Source organism: Triticum aestivum, chromosome 5B, assembly GCF_018294505.1.
Source record: "Triticum aestivum cultivar Chinese Spring chromosome 5B, IWGSC CS RefSeq v2.1, whole genome shotgun sequence".
Lineage (NCBI taxonomy): Eukaryota > Viridiplantae > Streptophyta > Magnoliopsida > Poales > Poaceae > Triticum > Triticum aestivum.
Window position 1 is genome coordinate 321,444,209 of NC_057807.1, and position 22,422 is coordinate 321,466,630.

The window sequence follows — 22,422 nt, forward strand, 5'->3', positions numbered from 1 at the left end:
TCTACTATGCAACCTTCTTCTTGTAGACGTTGTTGGGCCTCCAAGTGCACAGGTTTGCAGGACAGTAGCAAATTTTCCTCAAGTGGATGACCAAAGGTTTATCAATCCGTGGGAGGCATAGGATGAAGATGGTCTCTCTCAAACAACCCTTCAACCAAATAATAAAGAGTCTCTTGTGTCCCCAACACACCCAATACAATGGTAAATTGTATAGGTACACTAGTTCAGCGAAGAGATGGTGATACAAGTGCAAAATGGATGGTAGATATGAGTATTTGTAATCTGAAAATATAAAAACAGCAAGGTAACTAATGATAAAAGTGAGCACAAACGATATTGCAATGCTAGGAAACAAGGCCTAAGGTTCATACTTTCACTAGTGCGAGTTCTCTCAACAATAATAACATAACTGGATCATATAACTATCCCTCAACATGCAACAAAGAGTCACTCCGAAGTCACTAATAGCGGAGAACAAACGAAGAGATTATGGTAGGGTACGGAACCGCCTCAAAGTTATTCTTTCTGATAGATCTATTCAAGAGTCCGTAGTAAAATAACATGAAGCTATTCTTTCCGTTCGATCTATCCTAGAGTTCGTACTAGAATAACACCTTAAGACACAAATCAACCAAAACCCTAATGTCACCTATATACTCCAATGTCACATCAAGTATCCGTGGGTATGATTATGCGATATGCATCACACAATCTCAGATTCATCTATTCAACCAACACAAAGAACTTCAAAGAGTGCCCCAAAGTTTCTACCGGAGAGTCAAGACGAAAACGTGTACCAACCCCTATGCATAAGTTCACAAGGTCACTGAACCCGCAAGTTGATCACCAAAACATACATCAAGTAGATCACGTGAATATCCCATTGTCACCACAGATAAGCACATGCAAGACATATATCAAGTGTTCTCAAATCCTTAAAGACTCAATCCGATAAGATAACTTCAAAGAGAAAACTCAATCCATTACAAGAGAGTAGAGGGGGAGAAACATCATAAGATCCAACTATAATAGCAAAGCTCGCGATACATCAAGATCGTGCCATATCAAGAACACGAGAGAGAGAGAGAGAGAGAGAGAGAGAGATCAAACACATAGCTACTGGTACACACCCTCATCCCCGAGGGTGAACTACTCCCTCCTCGTCATGGAGAGCGCCAGGATGATGAAGATGGCCACCGGTGATGGATTCCCCCTCCGGCAGGGTGCCAGAACGGGCTCCCGAGAGGTTTTTGGTGGCTACAGAGGCTTGCGGCGGCGGAACTCCTGATCTATTGTGCTCCTAGATGTTTTCGGGGTATATGGATATATATAGGCCAAAGAAGTCGGTCAGGGGAGCCACGAGGGTGGGGGGCGCCCAGGGGGTAGGGTGTGCCTCCTTGCCTCGTGGCTTCCTCGAAGCTTCCCTGACGTCTACTCCAAGTCTCCTGGATTGCTTCCGTTCCAAAAATAACTCTCCCGAAGGTTTCATCCCTTTGGACTCCGTTTGATATTCCTTTTCTTCGAAACACTGAAATAGGCAAAAAAACAGCAATTTGGGCTGGGCCTCCGGTTAATAGGTTAGTCCCAAAAATGATATAGAAGTGTATAGTAAAGCCCATAAACATCCAAAACAGGTAATATAATAGCATGGAACAATCAAAAATTATAGATACGTTGGAGACGTATCACCCCACCGCCCCAAACCAAGTCGGACGCTCCCGAACACGCCCACCCATCGTTGTGATAGTTTGTAACATGATGTTGGAGGACCGTTGAAACTTGTAGGGTGTGGCTCCTTGGTGAGTTCAAGTATGAGCATCCCCCCCCCCCCCGTGTGATGTCAAACATAGTCAGTGGTTGGGAAATATGCCAACGCTGCTACAAGCCCTTCCTGCTATGGATCCAGTCTTTGGCGTACCCCCGTCGTCAAGGACTGTCATTGCTTGCCCTCCTGACGCCCATCGCTGGCGCGGTGTCGTCCTGGTGCATCATGAAAGTGGACATCAATTACGCACATTCCCTTGAGGATGACGAGGAGGACAAGGTTGTCTTTGAGGTGATGCATCGGTTGCTGACGATGAGGTGTTCCTGATCGATCGAGCTCACACACTTCGTACCTAACTCTGCATCGCGGATCGAGGTTTAACGCTTTGTCCCCGCCTTTTGTGCCACAATTCAAACTCCCACATTGCGGCTTTGATCTTGGGTTCAATGCTAGGCAAGAAGTGGGTGGTCTGCAAGGCAATCCACCGCTCTGTGACCTCCAAGGATTCTAATGTACACAACTAGTGCATCAACGTGTCCTGTCTAAGATGCTTGTTTGCTTGAATTTGTGTAGGATCGAGAGTATATCAACCAGAGGGGGTGAATGGAAGATTTAAATTTTCTTTCAGAACTTTGAAATCTCTTAGTACACAACAGCGGAAAATAAACTAAACAAATGCAAATCTATGAAAGAAAACATCTCAGAACAGATAAACAGAATAACAAAACAAATCAACTACGAGCACAGAAGATAAATCATCCGATAAAAATACTACCGAAGATAAACGACTGAAAATATTACAAGGGAAAATATGAAATCAGTGGTCCTCGATCACGACCAGGTATTTTTTCTACCAGTTCACTCTTCTACAAAATAGCAACGTCTGGTTGGAGGGACTTATGATTGAACCCAAGAGCAAAACTCTCCGTCCTTTTCTCCTCGGCAACAATGTTGTCAACTTGTATCTATTACTAGAGTTAGATTCTTCGGGCGATCTTCATAACCTTCACAGACTATCTTCGAAAACCACAATTACTCTTGGTTGCTGAAGACTTTGAAGACTAACTGTCTAGAGAGTTGACAGCTCTCAAGAGTAATAGGCCGAGACTTAGATCTCTGTGATGCTAAACCATTGTCTAGTTTTTTGGATCTGGAGTTTTCTCTCGGTGGATTAGGTATTATCTTTCAACGAGATGGTGCTTTGACAAACTTGTCAAAATCACATAGAGCAGTCAACCAACTCGGAAGGCGCGGGGTGGCTATTTATAGACAGAGAAATCCCGAGGGGGGATGACCATTCAGGACACAACGTCCAGCCAATGGCCAACTGACACGTATCTAACGGTCAGATTTCAAACGCACCCAACAAATTTACTTGAGGAACAAGTAAAGCTAACTCCTCGGTTCGAGCATTTCTCTTGCAACCCAAAAGATTATCGTCTCTGGCTGACAGGTAAATGCTTCGAAACACAAAGAGATTTCTCTCACATCTCACTTAGGATATGTTTCAGTTAAGCATGAGAGAAACATAGGTTTCAAAACACTTTGACACCTCTTAGTAATAGGTGGTCCTGTGACTCAAATAAGAGAAAAAGAACTACAGAAAAAAAATACTATTATGTCTTATCTTCATCTTCTCCTCTCCGCTACAGTCAACAATCTTGGATGCCTCCATAGCAATTGCTTTGCGTCAGCAATATTTGGAGGGACTACCGTCATGCAATATCTTCGGTAGCAATCTTCTCAAATTCCTTAGCATTCTTATATGGTGCATAAATAATAATCTTGACTTTATAGCAAACTCCTCTAAACTCCAGGGACCTAATCTCTCTGTGTGCACCAGCAAACACATTAGTCCCTCACTATTTCTATCCAACAATCTCCAAAACTCTTGGATCACTCAATTGCACCAACAATTTGGATGCAAATTGACCGCTGATCCATTAGAATTTTAGACAAGTAGCATGCCTGCAGACAAGTGAAGGCGCACCAAAATTTTGGACAGGTAGGCGAAGGACGGGTTTGACCCACACCCTGGAGATGCCCCTAAGCCCCGCCCCACCAAACACGCACAACAAAGAAAGTCTAAACAAGCACATGAGATGAGTTAGGACCTATCCAAAGTGGCTCACCAAATCGGCCCAAATGTCTCGACTGAACGGTCCAAACACTTTGAGCACTCCAACGGGGCTAACCAAAACAAGTTGGAACAGTACGAGCGTTCGAATTCCACCAGGCCGACCCCAAATCGAGGGGAGCTCTAGGGGAATCTGGACATCCTCCCTGCCGGTCTCTCACACCCATGTCCCATCCAAAACCGTACTGGGGCCCACATTTTTTTCACAATGCTTCTATCCTCCTCGGCTCACTATTTGTGCTCCGGAGACCGCCGCCGCCGTACACCCTGCAATGTCGTGCAGGCCTTGTCGGACCCCCTAGAAGCCATGCATGCCTTGTTGGATGTCGTCGTCGTGCGCCCCGAATTCAGTCGTCGCCCGGGTATCCTTCGCCCTACAGACGTCGGGCGGATACCGCACCCGACAAATGTTTGGACAAATGTCATAACGCAACTTTTGATGTTCTCATTGTTTACTTTGAAGCAAACACAATGGATTTGGACAAGGAGTACTTTTATGCCGAGTTAATGGATTGATTCTCGACTTCAATGGTTCAACTAATTGAATTGGCGTCGGGTACGAGGGCGTGTTGATCTCCACAAGGACTACCTTGTCGCCGATGCTCAATTCGACCGCTATTTCGACGTAAATACCATTGTTCTTACGCATCATGGCAGATGTCAAGGCATACCATTGTTCAAGCGGAAGAGGGATGTTGCTGGTCGTATTGGGGTCACTTGTCTCTAGAAGTGCACAACTGCTATGAAGCTTATGTATGGCACCACTGCATACCAATGGGGTGAGTATATTCGAATGTCTGAGAGCACATGCCTCGAAGCCATGGTCATATTTGTTGTTGCTGGTCAAGCTGTTTGGACCGGAGTACTTTCTTTTATAACCATATCTGGATTATATTAGTAAGGAAAACACCATATTACATCAAAAAGAACCGGAAACATGGGACCACGGTCCCTTATAGAAAACATCCTATGCAATACAAACAAGCCCCTAGGAATTTTCTACAGCAACGAATTTTCCACCGTCAAGCTGCTCGTTGTCACATCACCGAAATCAAAGAAGACCGGCAAGCACAGGGAAGGCCGATGAGTCACCCGCGGAGGCCGATAGGGGGCCCAAAGGACCGGAGTACTTGAGATAACCAAATGCCAAAGACGCAGCAAAGCTCATGGCACTTGGAGAATCAATAGGGTTTTCAGGTATGCTCGGATATCTAGATTGGATCAACAAGGGCAATACGAGCGTCGTCATAAAAGCCCACCATCATTCTTTTTCGTTAAGTGATTGCATCACAAGACCTCTGAATTTGGTACTCTTTTCATTGGCATGCAGGGTCTCAAAATGACATCAATCGTGATGCAACAGTCTCTATTGTTTGCAAGGTTATGTCCAGCCGAAACTCCTGCGTGCAACTATAGATCGATGGACTTTGAGTACAACATAAGATACTTGATGGTATCAATGCTCCGTGAACAACCTTTGATCTCCGATCGAATAGGTCAAAAAAACCACTTTGCTGCTAGATAAAAAGAACTACAGGGAATGCAGTGAGGGCATTTCAAGTGCTTCAACTCCGTTTTGTAGTTGTATTAGCATGCACGACATAATTATGAAATATGAGGATTATGTTTGCCAAGTTGTTCATTTTGAACATATGGATTATCATATCCAGCTTCTAGTGCGGTTGTCTTATATCCTGTTCATTTTAAACATATGGATTGTCATATCCAGCTTCTAGAGCAGCGTTTGAACAATTTAAGTACATCATTCACAATCGAGCAACTCATACCCAACATAATCTAACGAAGCACTTGGACAGTTCATATGGACAATTAGAACATGTGTGAAAATTTTGAACTATTTTATTTCAAAACTTTATTATGTTTGGATTGCTATTTGTATTCAAGGAATATCTACCTTTGAATTCTTGATGCATTTATGCTATTTATAATATTTTCATTACGCCCGGCCCGGCCAGATGTCCACGGTCATTTGGGGAGTCTGTTTGGTTACTTACCTTGGAGATGCCCTAATTCACTTTTTTTCAAGAGATCGTATCATGTGAAAAGAAATACTCTTATTAAGGTCTCAAAGCCCTCGCAAAATTCTCCGAAACGTTGTACTGCTAAGGAATGGTGTGACGTGCACCCATACAAATGGGATTTCAACAAGCCAACCTTGTGTTTTACCATTAAAAAACAATCCGAAACACTGCCATCGCCAAGCTCCTTCGCTGATGAGGTACCGGTTGTCGTCAAGCAGGAACAGCTACGTCTTCTAGATTCCAATTTTAATCTAGTCTCCACCTGATTTCTCCTCAGGCTCTTCGGACGGACCTCCCTCTGTAACACCAACTTCCGCAGGACGGAGCACGCGATCATGTAACATGTACCCCACCTGAAATCACAAAAATGTGCAGGAAATCATGCATACGTCATGGGGAAAACAGAATTTTGCCGTTCTAATAGAGGTTTCAGATGTCGTCAGCCAGCCAATCTCAAACCATTTGGGGCATGCACAATTGATTGTACCAATATGTGATGGGCATTTCAATCATAGTCGCTATCCAAAACTCATCAAGAGATTTAAGTTTAAGACCGCTGCATAATTTCAGGCTGCAAGCTGCCCACATAAATATGCAAATTCAAAACGCTCCATTTGTCCTGATATAGCCTCTGGGGAGAAAAAAAATCATGACACATGAAAATAGCCCATTATTGTGACTACTGGAGTACAGCTAAGTTCATGCCTCGTTTCTTAGCAAAACTGCACCATGCGTAACTATCTGAGCTTAATGGCCAAAGGGTTGAGCTTGAGCACAATTTAATGGATTTCTAGTGTTGTGCAGAAAACCATAGGTGCACACAGAGTTCAAAAGAGATTTCTCTACTTCAAAGTTCAAAACGGACTGGTTTTCGAAGTCTAAAAGGGAACGGCTGTGAATATTTATTGAGCAGACAACCTACACGGAAGGAGGGGCATGATATCGCTACCCTATCCACAATAGATGGTTGAATCAAAGATTTAGCCCAACAATGCCAAGTTAAAGTTCACTTCTCATGTCTAAATTATTGTCAATTCCATTCATACAAGATACAACTAATCGATTTATGCTGCAACTTGAGACACATTTTCTTCTATTCACTAATGAAACTACCACAGTGCAAATCCGTATATCATATGAGCATTACTCTCATATGAGTCAAGGAGAGACTGGGAAGTGGGAAGGATATCCATACAACATTGTTTCTAAGATAGTGATATAGGTCAAGCAGGGAATACGGCAATAGAAAGGTTTGACATTAACTACACATGTAGGTTGTTTTAAAATTTTGTGCAATCAGACATTACTTCAGAAGTGATTCTCCTTGTATGCTCTTCCATGGAGATATAATGTCAAAACAGCCAAAATATGTGGACGGTACATGTGTCACAGCCACATATAATAAATCTGGATTTTAAAATTTTACAAAACAAAGCCAGTAGCCAGTAACTGGGCCAGGTGTTTCCAAGCATCGACTATTCTTTACGCTTATTCTATGCAATCGAAATACTCTGATTTGCTAATTATTGTTTACTCTATATACATCTTCCATCAAAGTTACCTATAAGCATGACCATCTACAATGACTACAAAAGAACATACTTCTAGACAGTAGGTCCGGTGTGGCTGTATAAACACAAAATTATAAGACCATATGTCCGTAAAACAAGCCTAAAGAATACAAAACTGTCAATCAACAAATTATAGATGAATACAGCAATTGATCAAACTCAAGAACTCTAAGAACCAACATTTTTAGATTTAATGGAACAGGGAAAAACATACATATCAGAATCTTGATGATGATACATACCTTCACAACAGAAGCAACAGTTCCGGATGGTTTTGAAGGATCAGGAATTTGGAAAAGTGCAAAATGCTTATCAGGATCGAATTTCTCATTCAAGGGATCAAACCTTTCGACTCCGAACTTCTTAAAAACCTGTTCAAAATTGAGGGAAATCCCAAAGGCATATTATCACCCAGAAAGCAATGTGCAAAAGGAGAAGAAATAGTTAAAAGAACACAAATGAAAAGTAGGACAAAATTCAGGTACAGAAAAGCTACAATACGCAGGAACAGAATCATATTCTGATGAATAACATGCACTACATAGAAAAAGTACCTCTCCAAGTTGCTTATCAGTCATGTCAACACCCTCCAGTAGGGTTTTTAGTAACGGTACAGCTCCACTAGAATCTTCGGATGTATCTAATTTTGAGAAGCTTTCCTTTACAACAGATGAAGCTCTAGCCAAATTGTCAGCAACATCTAACAAGCTCTTAGAGAAGTTCTGCATACACGATTTAGACGCTATAAGAAATAGCAAATTCAAAATAGCTAATCAAAATGCTTATAAATATCACTATGCCATCAAAATTTCAAACCAGAAATCAGATGTAACAACATCACACCTGTACTGCATATTTTTTTGAATTTTCAGATTCACGCTTTGTCCGGGCAATGACATTTTCCATTTCTGCATAGCTGCGCAAAACCTTGTCCTTCATATCTTTGATCTCTTCATCTTTCGAGGTTAATAATTCATCCTTCTCAAAAACTAGCTTCACTAGATCCTCCTTTGACAGATCAAGATCTTCTGTACCTGAATCAGAAAATGCAGGTCATTTAGTTCATCACCTCCTGATAGACTGGGGACTTAAGTCTTTCAAACCTACTTCCAGGCGAACCACTGTCTTCCTTTGAAGCTTCACCATTCGATTCATGTGCAGTACTTTCCTGGTCTTTGGGTTCGTGTACCTCCTTATCATTTTGTTGAGGAGTAGAAGATGAAAAGCCAAACCTTTGAAAGATGTTGCTTGAGTATCTCAAGGGCTGATTCAACATATATGGAACCTGCTTGTCAGAGAGCATACAGCTCATATAAGTAAAAAAAGTAGTAGAAACAGAAACAGCCCAAAGACAGAAGATTACTATTGATAATTCAGGCGTTATCTAAACCAAATTAATAGTCTCCCATTAAGTGAAAGTAACAAAGAGATCATGTGCCTACAGACAGTTTAGGAGTCAATATGATAGATGTTAGTACTATGTGGAATAAGACATCAGAAAGTGAAAGTGGATTAATAAATTATACTCCCTCCGTCCCTAAATATAAGTCTTTGTAGAGATTTCACTATGGACTACCTACGGAGCAAAATGAGTGAATCTACACTCTAGAATGCATCTACATACATCCGTATGTGGTTCATAGTGGAATCTCTCCAAAGACTTATATTTAGAAACGGAGGGAGTACATATGTACATAGTCCAACATGAATTCTGAGAACAAAACCATCACAGCATATGTAGTATAAAGATTAGGATTTCGACTAGCTGTAAGAAAAAAGGATTTTGATCATTCATAATGAGATGGGGAGGAGAAACCAGGCTGCAGTGAAGGTCACAGAGTGAGCAGCCTGAAAGATGCTCTACCAAGATATAAGACCGCAGTATACATAGCGACATGCTGAGAGATCTCTGGCAGATGCTTGAGAGCAGAGCAGGTTAAATTTGTTTGTGGTGGCTGCTGCATGTTTACATCAGCCTAGTTTCTTATTCCCATCTTGCAACAAGTAGTCGATAGCATAAACATATACAACCCAATAACCCAAGATATGATGGATTCATTCTTTGGCTTTGTTTCAGACTATCTAGCATGTGCAAAATTTACTGGCGTGCAATCATTATTTCATCCTGTTAGACATGATAATCCGTTTATTACCTTTGGTGAATTATGGACTCAAATTAGTTGTAGGCCATATTAATTTCTAACAATGCACAAACCAGAGTTAATTGACACAATATTCAGATCATGTTCTGACAAGGAAGCACATCATACTACTGCAGACATAAGTACAAGTACATGATAACTGGGATTCTGGAATCTATATATTTCCCAAAAAAAATGCGCATTCTAATAGTAGAAGTTAGGTCCCTTGCAGGAAAATCCCCAACTCTATATTCAAATAACAATTCTGACAACATCCAAGGGTTTTATGGTCCAACACTCGGAAACATAACTCATAGACTATCATATCCAAAATCCCAACACTCCGCCAAAACCTAGACTTAGCATGATCTTATGACGAATCCAAAACCCAACCTCGCTTTGGAGCAAAACCCACACCTCCGCCAACCATCACTAGGAATAAATCCCTGAATTCCCCCCGACCAGAAACCACGGACGAAGAATAATCTGCAGCCGGAAACACCGAGCCTGGATGCCTATCCTCCGCATCCTAAAAATTCCAGAAATCCCCTACGAGATGCGACCCAACACACTAGAAGAACATCGAAGCTCAAACCGGCCGTAGAAACGGCCGAGAAAATCTCACCCTGGCGGGGCCGAAGGAAGAGGCGAGCGGGCGAGCGGCCACCGCCGCCACGCCGCCGAGCGGCCGCCTAGTAGCGGACGCCACCACCGCGGCGGCGCATTGCCTCGTGGCCCGCGCGAGGAGGCGCGCGGCTACCATCTCTGCGCTGCGCTAGAACCGGGAGCGGCGAGGGGTTTCCGACGGATTCGCGAGGCGGGCGCCGAGGAGGGGGCAGGGGGGAGGAGAGAGCCAGAGAGGGATCGAAACGTCTGGAAGGGAATTGCGGCCAGCGGGGAAGGGAAGAGCGCCTAGGGATCGAAGCGAATGACCGCTATACCCTGTGAATACATCCCGAGACAGGGGTGGGGTGGCAGGGGTATTTGTGTCTTTTGAGGAGACGTTCGTGGGATCAACTTGTCGTCCAAGAAGGGTTTAAGGGTTTGAGCGGTTGGGTTATCTGAGCCGCTGACATTCTTGAGAACAAACAGAAGGGTTCCAGCTGACGTCGTATCTTTTCAATCTATATTGACTATTTTTCTTGATTTTATTTATATCAGCTATTTTTCTTTTCGTTTATTAGCACTTTACTTTGAGGAAGTGTTTGGTTCTTTTGTTTGCATGGGAGGAAGTGTTTGGTTCGCCCACCTTTTTTAACACGCAACACCCGTACATACGCATATATATTCATCCATATGAATGTGCGCACACCTCTATAAACACATTTGATAGACTGAGCTGGCACATCATCTTGACATTGACGATGTCGCCACGGACGGCGACATAATCGACGAGAACATCTCCTCTCACTAAATGTGCATCATCAAAAGGCCTGAAATAAATTCAAAAATAATGCGACCGCCAATTTCAAATTTAGGACTTGAACCTCGGTGCGTTGGTTCCACCACATGGAACCTAACTATCTGAGTTATACTTAGTTCGTGGCTCGTGCATCATTAACGTAGATGGTAACAATATGAGAATGCACCGCATTGCACCGTTAACGTAGATGATAACGGTATGAGAATACACAACATTGCAACTGTAGTGAGACTATTGCCCGTTTTGTTTGGTTATCTCCGGTAATGGTAACGTAAACAAGGCAACCAATCCAAAGATATTAGAAAACATACTACAACTAGGGGTGGCGTTGCATGATTCTCCTGATACGAATTCGTCGATCATGGATACCAAAGAGCCGAGAGAAGGTCTAACGATTGAAGGGGTCATTGACGGGAGCAACGTGTGGAGCAAGTAGAACTGTTGATAGCCAGTCGTTGTCGGATGCCACGAGGAAGATGTTGCAACACGAAATCTGGTGATGGCCCGCCGTCAGCATCTGTTGATGCTCGACGGATGAATGTTGTGTCCGGTCAACATAGCTACGAAGGAGATGAGGGGGGACGAAAGCGAGAAGAAGCTCGGGACGGAATCATTTAACGGCCATGGGTGGGTGTAACTGGTTTTGTAAAGCCCTATTATTTGATTCTTGGTACTTAATTTTGTCACATCTCAACCAAACACGAGTAGCGGGATCAGGTACCGTTGTAATCAGATACCAAAAAATCATGAAACAAATCCGCCCCGAATCATCAGCGGTGTGTTGATTGTAGCGCAGAAATCAGTTGCTCCCTGGTGATCTGATCCGATTTAATATCGTAATCCCGAGTATGTCAATCCTTGGAGAAAAAATTCTAGCATGTAACATTTTGTCATTTGTCTTAACAAAATCATCAAATGTATGCAACATGGAAGGCGATGCTTGTAGCACCACACAAAAACTTGCAGCATGATCACAACATTTGGTTCGAAGCCTAAATCGATAAGGTAGGATAGCGTCACCTATACGGCTATACATATAATAATTGCATTAGGTGTGTTGACAAGAAAGTATGTATCTTGATTGCAAGGTTGTTTGAGAGAGAATATTTTCAACCGACGGATTGGTACGAGGGAAAATGTTGATGTCCTACAATCTTATGTGCTTGAAAGACAAACAAAGTCTACAAGAATAAAAATGTGTGATAGAAATCAGGCGGGTCTAGATCACAAGTGATAGCCATGAGTAATGACCGCTAGCCTGGGTGAGAGGCCGGTGTGTCATAAAATGGTATCAAAGCCAACCCTCACAGTTACATGGACATGTGCAGGTAGGGTATGTACATGTGGCGCATGGCACGTGTGGCCCATCGAGGCGCACCGCATGGCACATGTGTCGGCACTGGATACATGGACGTGTGCTAAGAGAGAACGCTTCTTTTGGGCCGCCGAGGGTGTCAGATCCTTTGAAGGGGGTTTCTAGTTAAATAGGGTTGATTAGTTTTTATTGATATAGACTACTCATATCAATAAGGTGTATTTTTTTCGGAAGATCATCTCTAAAAAACCTCTAGGTTAAGCTACTTAATAGTCTTACAATTTAGACGCTCGTATTGATCTTCGTGCTTCAAGATTCAACTTCTGGCCGGAACACTTGCATTTCATTGATATTCATATCTAAAGGAAAGATAATAATCGATTGGATTGCCGAGTTTGGTCACTGTATTTGTATGAAGCCGGTGTGTTTTTCCTATCCAGCTAAAGCAGAACAACAATCGTTTTGGCATGAAATCAACTGATCACAAACTACATGTGACACCAGCATGCAGAATTCAGCTGTCTACCTTTCAGTCAGCTTATGCTGCTTCGATTTTTTGCCTGGTAACCTAACCTTTTGTGTGACACTAACTCGTTCTTTTCTGCCCTCAGCTGCAGCCGCTATATATGCAGTAGTAGGGGTATGTGCCCTTGAGACGAAGATCGCTGTGCTCGCAACAATCAAGGTGCGACAATGGGGAAACAACGCTCATCGCCATCGATGAGGAAGAAAGTTCAGAGGAAGCATCTTATGGAGCTGCTGCGTATCACCGCAAGGCCTCCGCAAGAACGCTGGAGCATCAGGGAAAGCGTGAACTTCAAGATTGCCCTAGGAAGGTATACCGAATACGATACAGATACTCAAATGCTCGTTCATAGAGATGCAGATTGCACCTTCACTTTTGTGGAGGAACAAGATTGTGCAGTGAACCTTTTGTAACTTGATACATTTTCTGTGCTTCGAGTGCCCAAACAGAGCTAACACAACGTCCATGGGTTTTTGGTGGCAATTACATCGTACAGGTTTGGTGAGGACTGGCCAAGAGTTGCACAGTTCGTCAGCACAAAGACTACCCACCAGGCATGTACTTCCACCCACCTTCAGTACTTCATAGTCTTAACAAAACATCAACTTATAGAGCAAATTTGCCCTTGCAACTTGAAACAGAGTTCAGTCATATGAACGCATGTAACGTGACTCCTCTGTTTTCTCAGATCAGTGTCTATGCTGAAGAATATTATTATCTTAAACATCCACGGACACAATCCAGGTGAAATAGAAGGGGGGGAAACCTTTTCATGAAGAACAGCTTCAGGCTTGTAACCTTTTTATGCGTATGAAATTTTGGAACAAAAGCAGATACAATCACTTTAATGACAGATCAAGCAACATTGTTCTACACCTATTCCATTTCCATCTTCTACTTCTACCTAACCTAGTGCCATTGCCCATGGGCATAGATTCTCAGTATATACACGCGTGCACATCGGTTAATACAATGCACCAGAGTGTCAAAAGATTATACAGAACGTTAATTTAGCAATGAGAAGGATCGCCACTTCTCCAAATGAATAATCAATGAGAGCACCAAACTAGATACCGACCCTACATGCCCAAGATTAGACAAAAATGCTCTCTACCCCTTCACCTACACTGTAGTAATTTTACAACAGCTGTGACAGATGATGACCGAGCCAGATCTGAAAATAAAATGTAAGCCGCAACAGAGCTTCAAACCTCTCGATTTTGACTGAGCCTGCAGCTTTTCCACGAGCTTTCTGACCTGCTCATCAGATCCACAGAGCTCATAACTCAGCCATGAGAATGTAGTCCTAGGGCCAATTTGGCACCAAGGCAGAAACAATTGCTTGAGCGCTTCGCACTAGCTGCATCTGTCAAATAAGTGGTGAGTGCAGACGAATATTTGCTTCAACCTTCCGGTGAGGGCGGCCTACGGCCATATGGTGTGAAATGGGCGGTTTCCTGGCCAATTGATGTTGGTGTTCGGAGAAGAGGATTCCATCGATCAAAGATGATGCGTCCACCTCGGCCAATTCTCCCTCGGCACCGAAATGGTGGCACGGTGGCATCAATCTCAATAGGGGGGTCTGGTGGCAACTTGATACCCGCTGCCACCAACTTGTCAGGATCTAGCGGCCTTGTGAATAACAATACTGGCTCCTCAGGATCCTGTGTAATCGGGAAAACTGGTAAACAACCTTTTTATTGCAGTGGAACTGGTAAGCAGACTTGACAAATAAATTATCAGAACAATTAGTGACTCTACAGATTCATACATGCAAGTGGCTGAAGTTTATAAATAATTCAACATAGAATCAGGAACGAGACTAAAAAGAATAGAACACTAAAGTTCATCATCCAACAAATTTGTTGAAGCTGGAAGTATCATAAAGTACCCAAAAAAAGGGTTTCACACTTGTTACTCACTGAACATTATTTATTTTGTCCTCCTACCTCCTAAATACTCCCTCCGTTCCAAAATAAACGTCGTGGTTTCACGCCACATATCTTGGAATGGAGGGAGTACCATTCAAATAAAACTTAACTAAAAATCATAGGTTTAAAACTATCCCATTGCTTGGTACCAGTTTGCTCAACTCACGTGGCTGATAACAAAAAAGAGGCAGTGATAGGAAGATGGAATACCCTTTTAAATACCCAGCCATTCTGCTGAGGCCTCCTTTTTAGCACCGGTAGCCCCGGCTCACGCTTTATACGCAATGTAGGGATTGCCAACTGCTTGTTATCAGGATACCGATGATGGAGAACAGGTTGCCGAAAATATGGCTCTTCAGTTGCGGTGTCATCTGAATCCGCATAATCATCATCACTTGACCCAAACCTGCTAGAAGCTTGCTGGAACCCTGACAGTGTAGTCCCATCGTCAACAAGCTGGGCCTCATGCTGAAGGAGAGAAAAGGGGAACGATAGAAATTAGGAGGGTGACAAGAATCAAATGAAACTGGAGCAAGGAAGGTAACAGACCAGAGCATCAAAACAAACTGTGTCGTAACATCAGTTAATGATAAATCCTTTACTGGATGAGAGTGCACCATAATATCAGGTAGAAATATATATTTAATTTACCCAATATTATCTGCTACATAATGGGCAGAATTAAATCACAAGTATATAGTGCGGGTAGTATTTGGTTCCATCACAGTGGCATTTTAACTATTTAAACCCATTCACCACTACCATGTGATGCAAATGGTGGCCTCTTATTTTCATTTGAGTGTTATGTTTCCTATAGAAGACAAGTATACAAGCTACTCCCTCCGTTTCTAAATATAAGACCTTTTAGAGATTTCAATACGGACTACATACGGATGTATATAGACACATTTTAGAGTGTACATTAACTCATTTTTGCTTCGTATGTAGTCTGTATTGGAGTCTCTAAAAAGCCTTATATTTAGGAACGGAGGGAGTATATGTAAAAGCGAATTCTGAACCGAAATGTATGATGGCCCATACCTTATATTGCATCTGAACGCGCTGAAGGTTGACCTCACATTCCATGACCTCCCGCTTTGTCTCTTCCCTCTGAAGAGTGTATATTATCAGTTAGAGGTTAAATTCAGTAACGCTGCCGCTATAAGATCAGTTTATGCATGAACTAACCTTAATTAGAGCCCCCATTAATGCCTTTGCTTGGTCCAAATTGCGCCGTACCTAATATAAATTTTAAGGTAGAGTTGTAAGCAGCAAAACACACAAAGAAAAAACATACAGCAAAAAGTTTGTAATCTAATAGCTAAAAAGCTGCAGCTAGCATATTATATTTCACCGAACGAAGGTGACAAGAAATGCAATTCAAAATTTTCAGATAAAGTTTTGCACAATGCTATGTGTTGGTAGACTTCGGAACTATCTACTCCCTCCATTTCAAATACTCCCTCCGTCCAGAAATACTTGTCATCAAAATGGATAAAAGGGGATGTATCTAGACGTATTTTAGTTCTAGATACATTTCTTTTTATCCATTTTGATGACAAGTATTTTCGGACGGAGGGAGTATAAGGTATATAGTTTTTGCAATCTCGTTCAAAGTATAAAGCATGCATGCAGAAATTTAAGGGTAAGCATGCATATTAACCAATCGGTACCAGGTCATTTCTCTAGTGTTATTTTGTTTAGAACTACCATGCCTTCCTTAACCCCCCCCCCTGCTTGATTAAAATACAACTTTGAAAAATGGACGGAGGGAGAATTGTTTAAGAACATAGCATGAGATGGCAGCAGCTATCCAAATCCCAAGAAACTGACAATACAAGCAGAAGAGAACGGTTAACCAATTATCCCATCATTTCAATTTCTCGCAAAACCAGGCGTCAAAAGTACAGTACTGTTTGCATTAACATAAAACTATTTACGAAAATCATGGATTTCCTTTTTTGGTCCCCTTTAAACAGTTGCGCGCAAGATTCTCATAACCATTAAAGGCAGATTATTCACATAGCAGCAAAGAAAAATCTTAGAGCAGAACTACTTTGACATGAGAAATGCTGACAAAGAAATCATTAGTAATTTGATCATGGAGGGAATCACATGATGTCATTTAATAAAATCATCATAGTCGGACAGTGTAATTATAAGCTTCCCCCGTGGTTATATAACCAAAATTTCACACATTTATCAACTAAAGATAAAGATGTACAGGAACAGAGAGACACAATCGAAAAACTGACCACAACAAACTAAATGCAGCTTACCAGGCGGAGTTTTTCAAACGACTGGATATTATTTTCTCGTCTTTGCATCTGGAGAAGGAAGCAAATATTATGTATACGCAAGAGAAATATGATTGCAGGGAGGTGCTATTGAAAAAAAAAAGTTTCTCCAGTAATTGCTGTTCCCCGAAGGTAGGTGTTCAAACTAACTCTGGCCTAAAGCCACTCACCCTTCTTGTATGAAGACGATGGGCCTTTTCTCTTGGTCTGAATACATTATATGGGTTTGTATCATTCACCGGCGGAGGAGGCTTCAGAAAACCAAAAGTAAATTAGTCAATAGCAATGTAACAGAACCATAGTATGATAGACTGACATTTTCCCCAACAAAACTAGCTTGGCAAAAACTTTTCTATTGAGCACACTTGTTGGGCTGGTAGCTTACAAGTCCAACTATAAATCTTCATAGATAAGCCCTTAAAACTGCTTTGGGTGAATCCAGTTAAACCCCTAGAACAAATTACACTAAGGAACAGCAGTGGCGTTAGCTTTGTTGTGCAAGGAACCCAATGATTAACTGGCAAATTCACCTGGTTCCATTACATAACTATAAGTCAAAAATACAGCAAACTGAAGCATCTGCTTATGGGCAAATAAATTCCAGATGTGAAAGAATAGCCAAATCTTGCATAGATGTTGTGACTTCGTTTGGTTGGAGGAACAAAGGTGGATAGATTGGGGCCATCCAGCTTGGTTTCTTGATTGGATGAACAGGATGAAACAGTGAAGAGTAAAAGTTGGCTACCCTAGTCATACCATCCCTAAAACTGGTCAGAGGGATGAAATCAAAAAGACCCTGTCTGATCAAAATGCGTATGTGTCATGGCCATCGCTTTGGGCCTTACAGTCAGCCAGCAGCTGTGCAGCAAAATAGCAACCATACCATAACATTCCATATATTTGACGGGGAGCTTCATTCTGAGAGCATGCATGACTGCATGTAGTAGAAATAGCTCCTCAGATAGAAACGTAAGGCCGTCGGGACATCATAGCAAACTTATCTTACTTTGAACATGTACCTGGTACATGCTACTGCACCAAGAAGAACTAATATTCTTATGATTTGCAGCTGGTTTTCACTAATGAATCTAATTTAACTTGTGTAAACTCTCCTAGCAATCACCTATAGATACATCGATTGAAATAGCTTTAACATGATTACAAGTCTGGTGAGATGATTCAAGATATAGCATATACTGTGATAGATTATACACACAGAAGAAAAGAACATTTCACATCTGAATCTAGGATATACTCCCTCTGTCCAGAAATACTTGTCGGAGAAATGCATAAAAATGGTTGTATCTAGAACTAAAATACGTCTAGATATATCCATTTCTTCGACAAGTATTTCCGGACGGAGGGAGTACTATATCAGTCGGTAGAAACAGTGTCCACATACAAAAGAAAATCTACCAACACCTGGAGCATTAAAACAATACAGAAACATCACGGTCAATCACTTCAAATAAAGTAAGCTAACCTGCAAACGCCGCAGAATAGGCTTTTGCCACCGTTCCCTCTAATAAAAGAAAGAAGCAGTAAGCATAACAAATGCAGCAAACATAATTAAGTCATGGTATCATTTTCTATGAGATTGAGAAATCTAAATAAAGTAGTACAAGAAAATCTCAGATATGCAAAATAAATAAATATAAACTGTGAGAAAACAAGGTTTGACAGATATTGACAGCAAGCCATGTTATAAGCATTTAAATAAAAGGTATAAGTTGATCGCTCGTAGTCTTGTATTAAGAAGACCATATGCTGTATTTTGACAGTGGAGACTACCTTAGCTCTCCAATAGTTATATACAGCTTGGAAAACAGCATACCGAACAGATAAATACTGCAAAGCCTGCACAGAGAAACAATTGGTAAGAAGACACTGTGTAGGAAACAACTGTACAACAAGACTGCAAAACTAATGAAAGGGAAAACGGGTCCCCTTCCAGGTACCTATGATAAGACAAAAGCCTAAACCAAACAAAAAATGCAATAAGTTTCCGTTAATAACTTTGTTGACATTTAATTGCAATGTCTTGAAATCCATCTAGATTAGTATCATATGTGATCTCCACACAAGCAGGTTTCAGCAATCATGAGCAAATTCTGATCAATATATTAACTGAGATGGAGTAAGGCATAGAGCCTGCAATGTAATGTATGAGCATAATAGCATAGCAATATATCCTTTTGCCTATCTTGTCAACAGGACCCGTGGACTATGGGCTGTGAGTCTTAAGTTAATTGCACTAGTAAATTATGCTCGCCCTTAAAAGATAGTAATGTGTTAATTTAACCCGTACAAGAAGTAATTGATACTAATAAACGACGCAAGCAGACATTGCTTACACCTTAGCTATTCTGCGCATGCACATATATGTTCATGCCAACTAGAGAGACGCAGTACAACATTTACCCTCAGTACCAACATAAGACAACGGAGATGGACACATAAGGATACTGGAATTGTCAAGTTCATTTTTTTTTATGACAACCAACAGATATAAAAAAAGGAGTAATTACAAATGTCATTTTTTTAATGGAACATGGCAAAGAAAGAAAAACAAGGCTCGCGCGGATTACTCCCACCAAGTACCCTACTGCCACCAGCAAGATGTCTTACAGGGGTCTGCTACATACAGAGCATATGAAATTTACGAGCTATGAAGGTGTGTCTGACATGTATAGCAGCAAAGTGGTTAATACAATTCATATTTGATATTAAAAAGAAGTGTGTAACATGTGCTAAAGCTAGCATGAGGGGTCCTTAGGTAAAATTCCTTGATTCAACTGACATGGTAAGTTGGGATTTGTGCCATATAAAGTACGGTAAAAATAAACTGGCAATGTCTCAGAGTTAATAACGACGGTAACAGATAGGGAAGGTTTTTAGTAGGTTGACAAAGCTATACAGTTAAAACTTAGCATTATGTTATAATAACAAGTACAATCTCCATTGCAAAATGCTTCGCATATATGTCAGTGCATCAATTTTACAATTCCCTTGCTCCCATTTTAGCATAACATCCTAAAGCCATTGTGCAAGGTCTAGGCATGCTGCTTTACCTCCATAGCAACATCGAGCTGCAAGAGAACTGGAACAGGTCCTATGAAAGTTGGTGTTATGGCTCCTGCTCTTTCTCGAGCTTTGTGGTCCAAAATTTCCAACTTGAATAAGAGGACCTCCAACCTGTAATACGAGATTTCACTTAAAATGCAGCATAACATACTCACTCCATAAGGCAAAAATAATAAAATGGTAAATGTGTCATCTAAAGCTTGTTAAAATTACTGAGACAACCAAAATTTCATCAAAGGTCTGTTACTAAAAATATGACTGTGAACAGGATTCTGGACTCTTGATCTTTCATTCTAGATTCCAAAAGGTGCATGTTTAACTGTAACCAAAATGCAAACCATAACCAGTAGAGCGGTTTATTAGATCTGTAGCATTTTCTTACTTTTCAGGGTTAAGATTTTTCCGCTCATTGTTGTAGTCGTCAAGCCAGTCTTCATCTTCGTTATCCAAGTCATACTCAACAAATTCACCGATCTCAGCTCTGGCTGCATAGGGTAATCATTCTTAGAAATAGAGTCCATAAATAAAATATTGTCAACATAAAAGAACTACAATTCCATAATAGCAGTAAGAAATAAACCTCCTCTTCCTCGTATATAACATGATGGTTGTGCAAAGGTGCGAGTGTAATCCCTATCATAGGTCTCCACATCATCAAACTGTGGTGTTGGTATCTCTTGAGCATTCTTCTTACTGGGAGTTGAATTTCCCTGCAAAGTCATGTATGTATAAATGTTCTCAGATTTATCTTTTGTGGAGACACAAATTAGATTTTCAGATCACAAAATATAAGCAATTATGCACCATGTGATATGTGCAGTGTTGCACGGTAGCTGATATACAGAAAGCAGAAGTATGGTGTGGTGTGGTGTGAGCACGCACACCTCGATGCCACTAGCAGTATACAAATGGTATAGGATAACTGAGAACATATAAACTGATAAAATAATAAAATAAGATATCATTACGGATCACGTAACATAACCTGCATTCACTGGCTTTTTAGCTGCTTTTGAAGCAATGAATAATATGGTAGGATAGATGATATATCAATGTAAAGTAGACACCTTAACAACAACCATATATGCTACAAAGTTCAAACTGGGACAAGTAGTCTCAACAGTCAAAACTTCAAAAGACAAAGAATTTGACGAGGGAGCAGCAGTATGATGTCAGAAATCGTATGACAATGTCTAAAGAAACAACTTATTAAGAACTCCAAATAATGGTTTTCCTTTGGATACATACCGAAGCAGACACGACATGGTCCTTCGGCATGGAATAAAGCTGAATTCATCAACATGCTAATTGGACTGAAATCAACAACACCCAACAACTAACCTACAAAGAGAACTCTGGGAGCTACCAAACATTGACAGTTCATAGGATTGCACGCTCAACTGAAACGTTGCCAGTTGATTAAATTACCTCGCCGTCAGTCGCAGCAGCAGCGGCAGTGAGCTCCGAGCCGGAGTGCCGCAGCAGAACCCCTACCCTTGCCGCGGCGAACGCTGCCACCGTGGGGTCATCGTCCTCGAAGTCCCGCGCCGACTTGAGGATTGGGAGCTTCTTGTGGATGTCGAGCGGCCGCGGCCGGAACGAGAGCCTACTCATGGCCGCCACCACCACCGGGCAGATTCATCTCATCTCCGCCTCCCACCTCGTAGCCGCACACACCACGCACGCCCTCGCGAGGGCTCGGGATTCGGGCTCCGGCTCGAGGGCGCGCAAACCCTAGGTCCGCGAGGGCCGAGTGGTGGTGGCGGGACTGGGCGCGGGAGGGCGAGGCCGCGTGAGCCGCGAGGGGCGGTGGGGACCGGGAGGCGGAGGCGGAGACGGTGGAAGGACCTAGGGTTAGGGTTTTGGTTGGGGAATTGGTTTCTAGGGTTTGAAAGGAGGTGAAAGGGAGGGAAGGGGAGGAAGAAGAAGAGGGGGGCGTCGCGGGGGAAGGGAAGGGGGTTGGGCTCGAGCACGATGGTCTCACCGTACGTCTACGTAACCGTACCGAGGTAGAGTATACCCGTATGTATTTGTACCAATATATATTCACTCCTGTCCGTGATATAGTGTGTATAATTTATTTATTTTATAAATGAAATCTCGTTAAAAAAATTGGCTAAGTTTTTTTTCTATGAAATAGTTTGGATTGCTTACCACAAGTGACACATGATAAGTTTGGCTCAGTTTATT

At 41.9% G+C, this 22,422-nt stretch overlaps 2 protein-coding genes across 3 annotated transcripts; both read right to left on the reverse strand.

Annotated features, from left to right (window-relative positions):
• Window positions 1-5,960: 5,960 nt before the first annotated feature.
• LOC123111628 (grpE protein homolog 2, mitochondrial) lies at window positions 5,961-10,578 on the reverse strand. 2 transcript variants are annotated; one of them, XM_044532455.1, is made up of 6 exons: window positions 10,282-10,578; window positions 8,635-8,800; window positions 8,359-8,549; window positions 8,070-8,237; window positions 7,758-7,886; window positions 5,961-6,297 (listed from the first exon to the last, which is right to left on the reverse strand). In XM_044532455.1, exons 1-6 carry the CDS (start codon window positions 10,417-10,419, stop codon window positions 6,196-6,198), a joined length of 894 nt encoding a protein of 297 aa, XP_044388390.1. In that variant the 5' UTR covers window positions 10,420-10,578; the 3' UTR covers window positions 5,961-6,195. The 2 variants fall into 2 exon arrangements, with proteins under 2 accessions (XP_044388390.1, XP_044388389.1); XM_044532454.1 differs by having other exon boundaries at window positions 8,623-8,800.
• Window positions 10,579-13,693: 3,115 nt separating this feature from the next.
• LOC123111629 (uncharacterized) lies at window positions 13,694-22,160 on the reverse strand. The gene is made up of 12 exons (XM_044532456.1): window positions 21,661-22,160; window positions 20,813-20,942; window positions 20,615-20,717; window positions 20,220-20,343; window positions 18,940-19,005; window positions 18,632-18,670; window positions 17,319-17,399; window positions 17,131-17,178; window positions 16,040-16,090; window positions 15,893-15,961; window positions 15,062-15,319; window positions 13,694-14,584 (listed from the first exon to the last, which is right to left on the reverse strand). The coding sequence occupies exons 1-12, from the start codon at window positions 21,844-21,846 to the stop codon at window positions 14,324-14,326; spliced, it is 1,416 nt and encodes a 471-aa protein (XP_044388391.1). The 5' UTR covers window positions 21,847-22,160; the 3' UTR covers window positions 13,694-14,323.
• Between the last annotated feature and the right edge of the window lie 262 nt (window positions 22,161-22,422).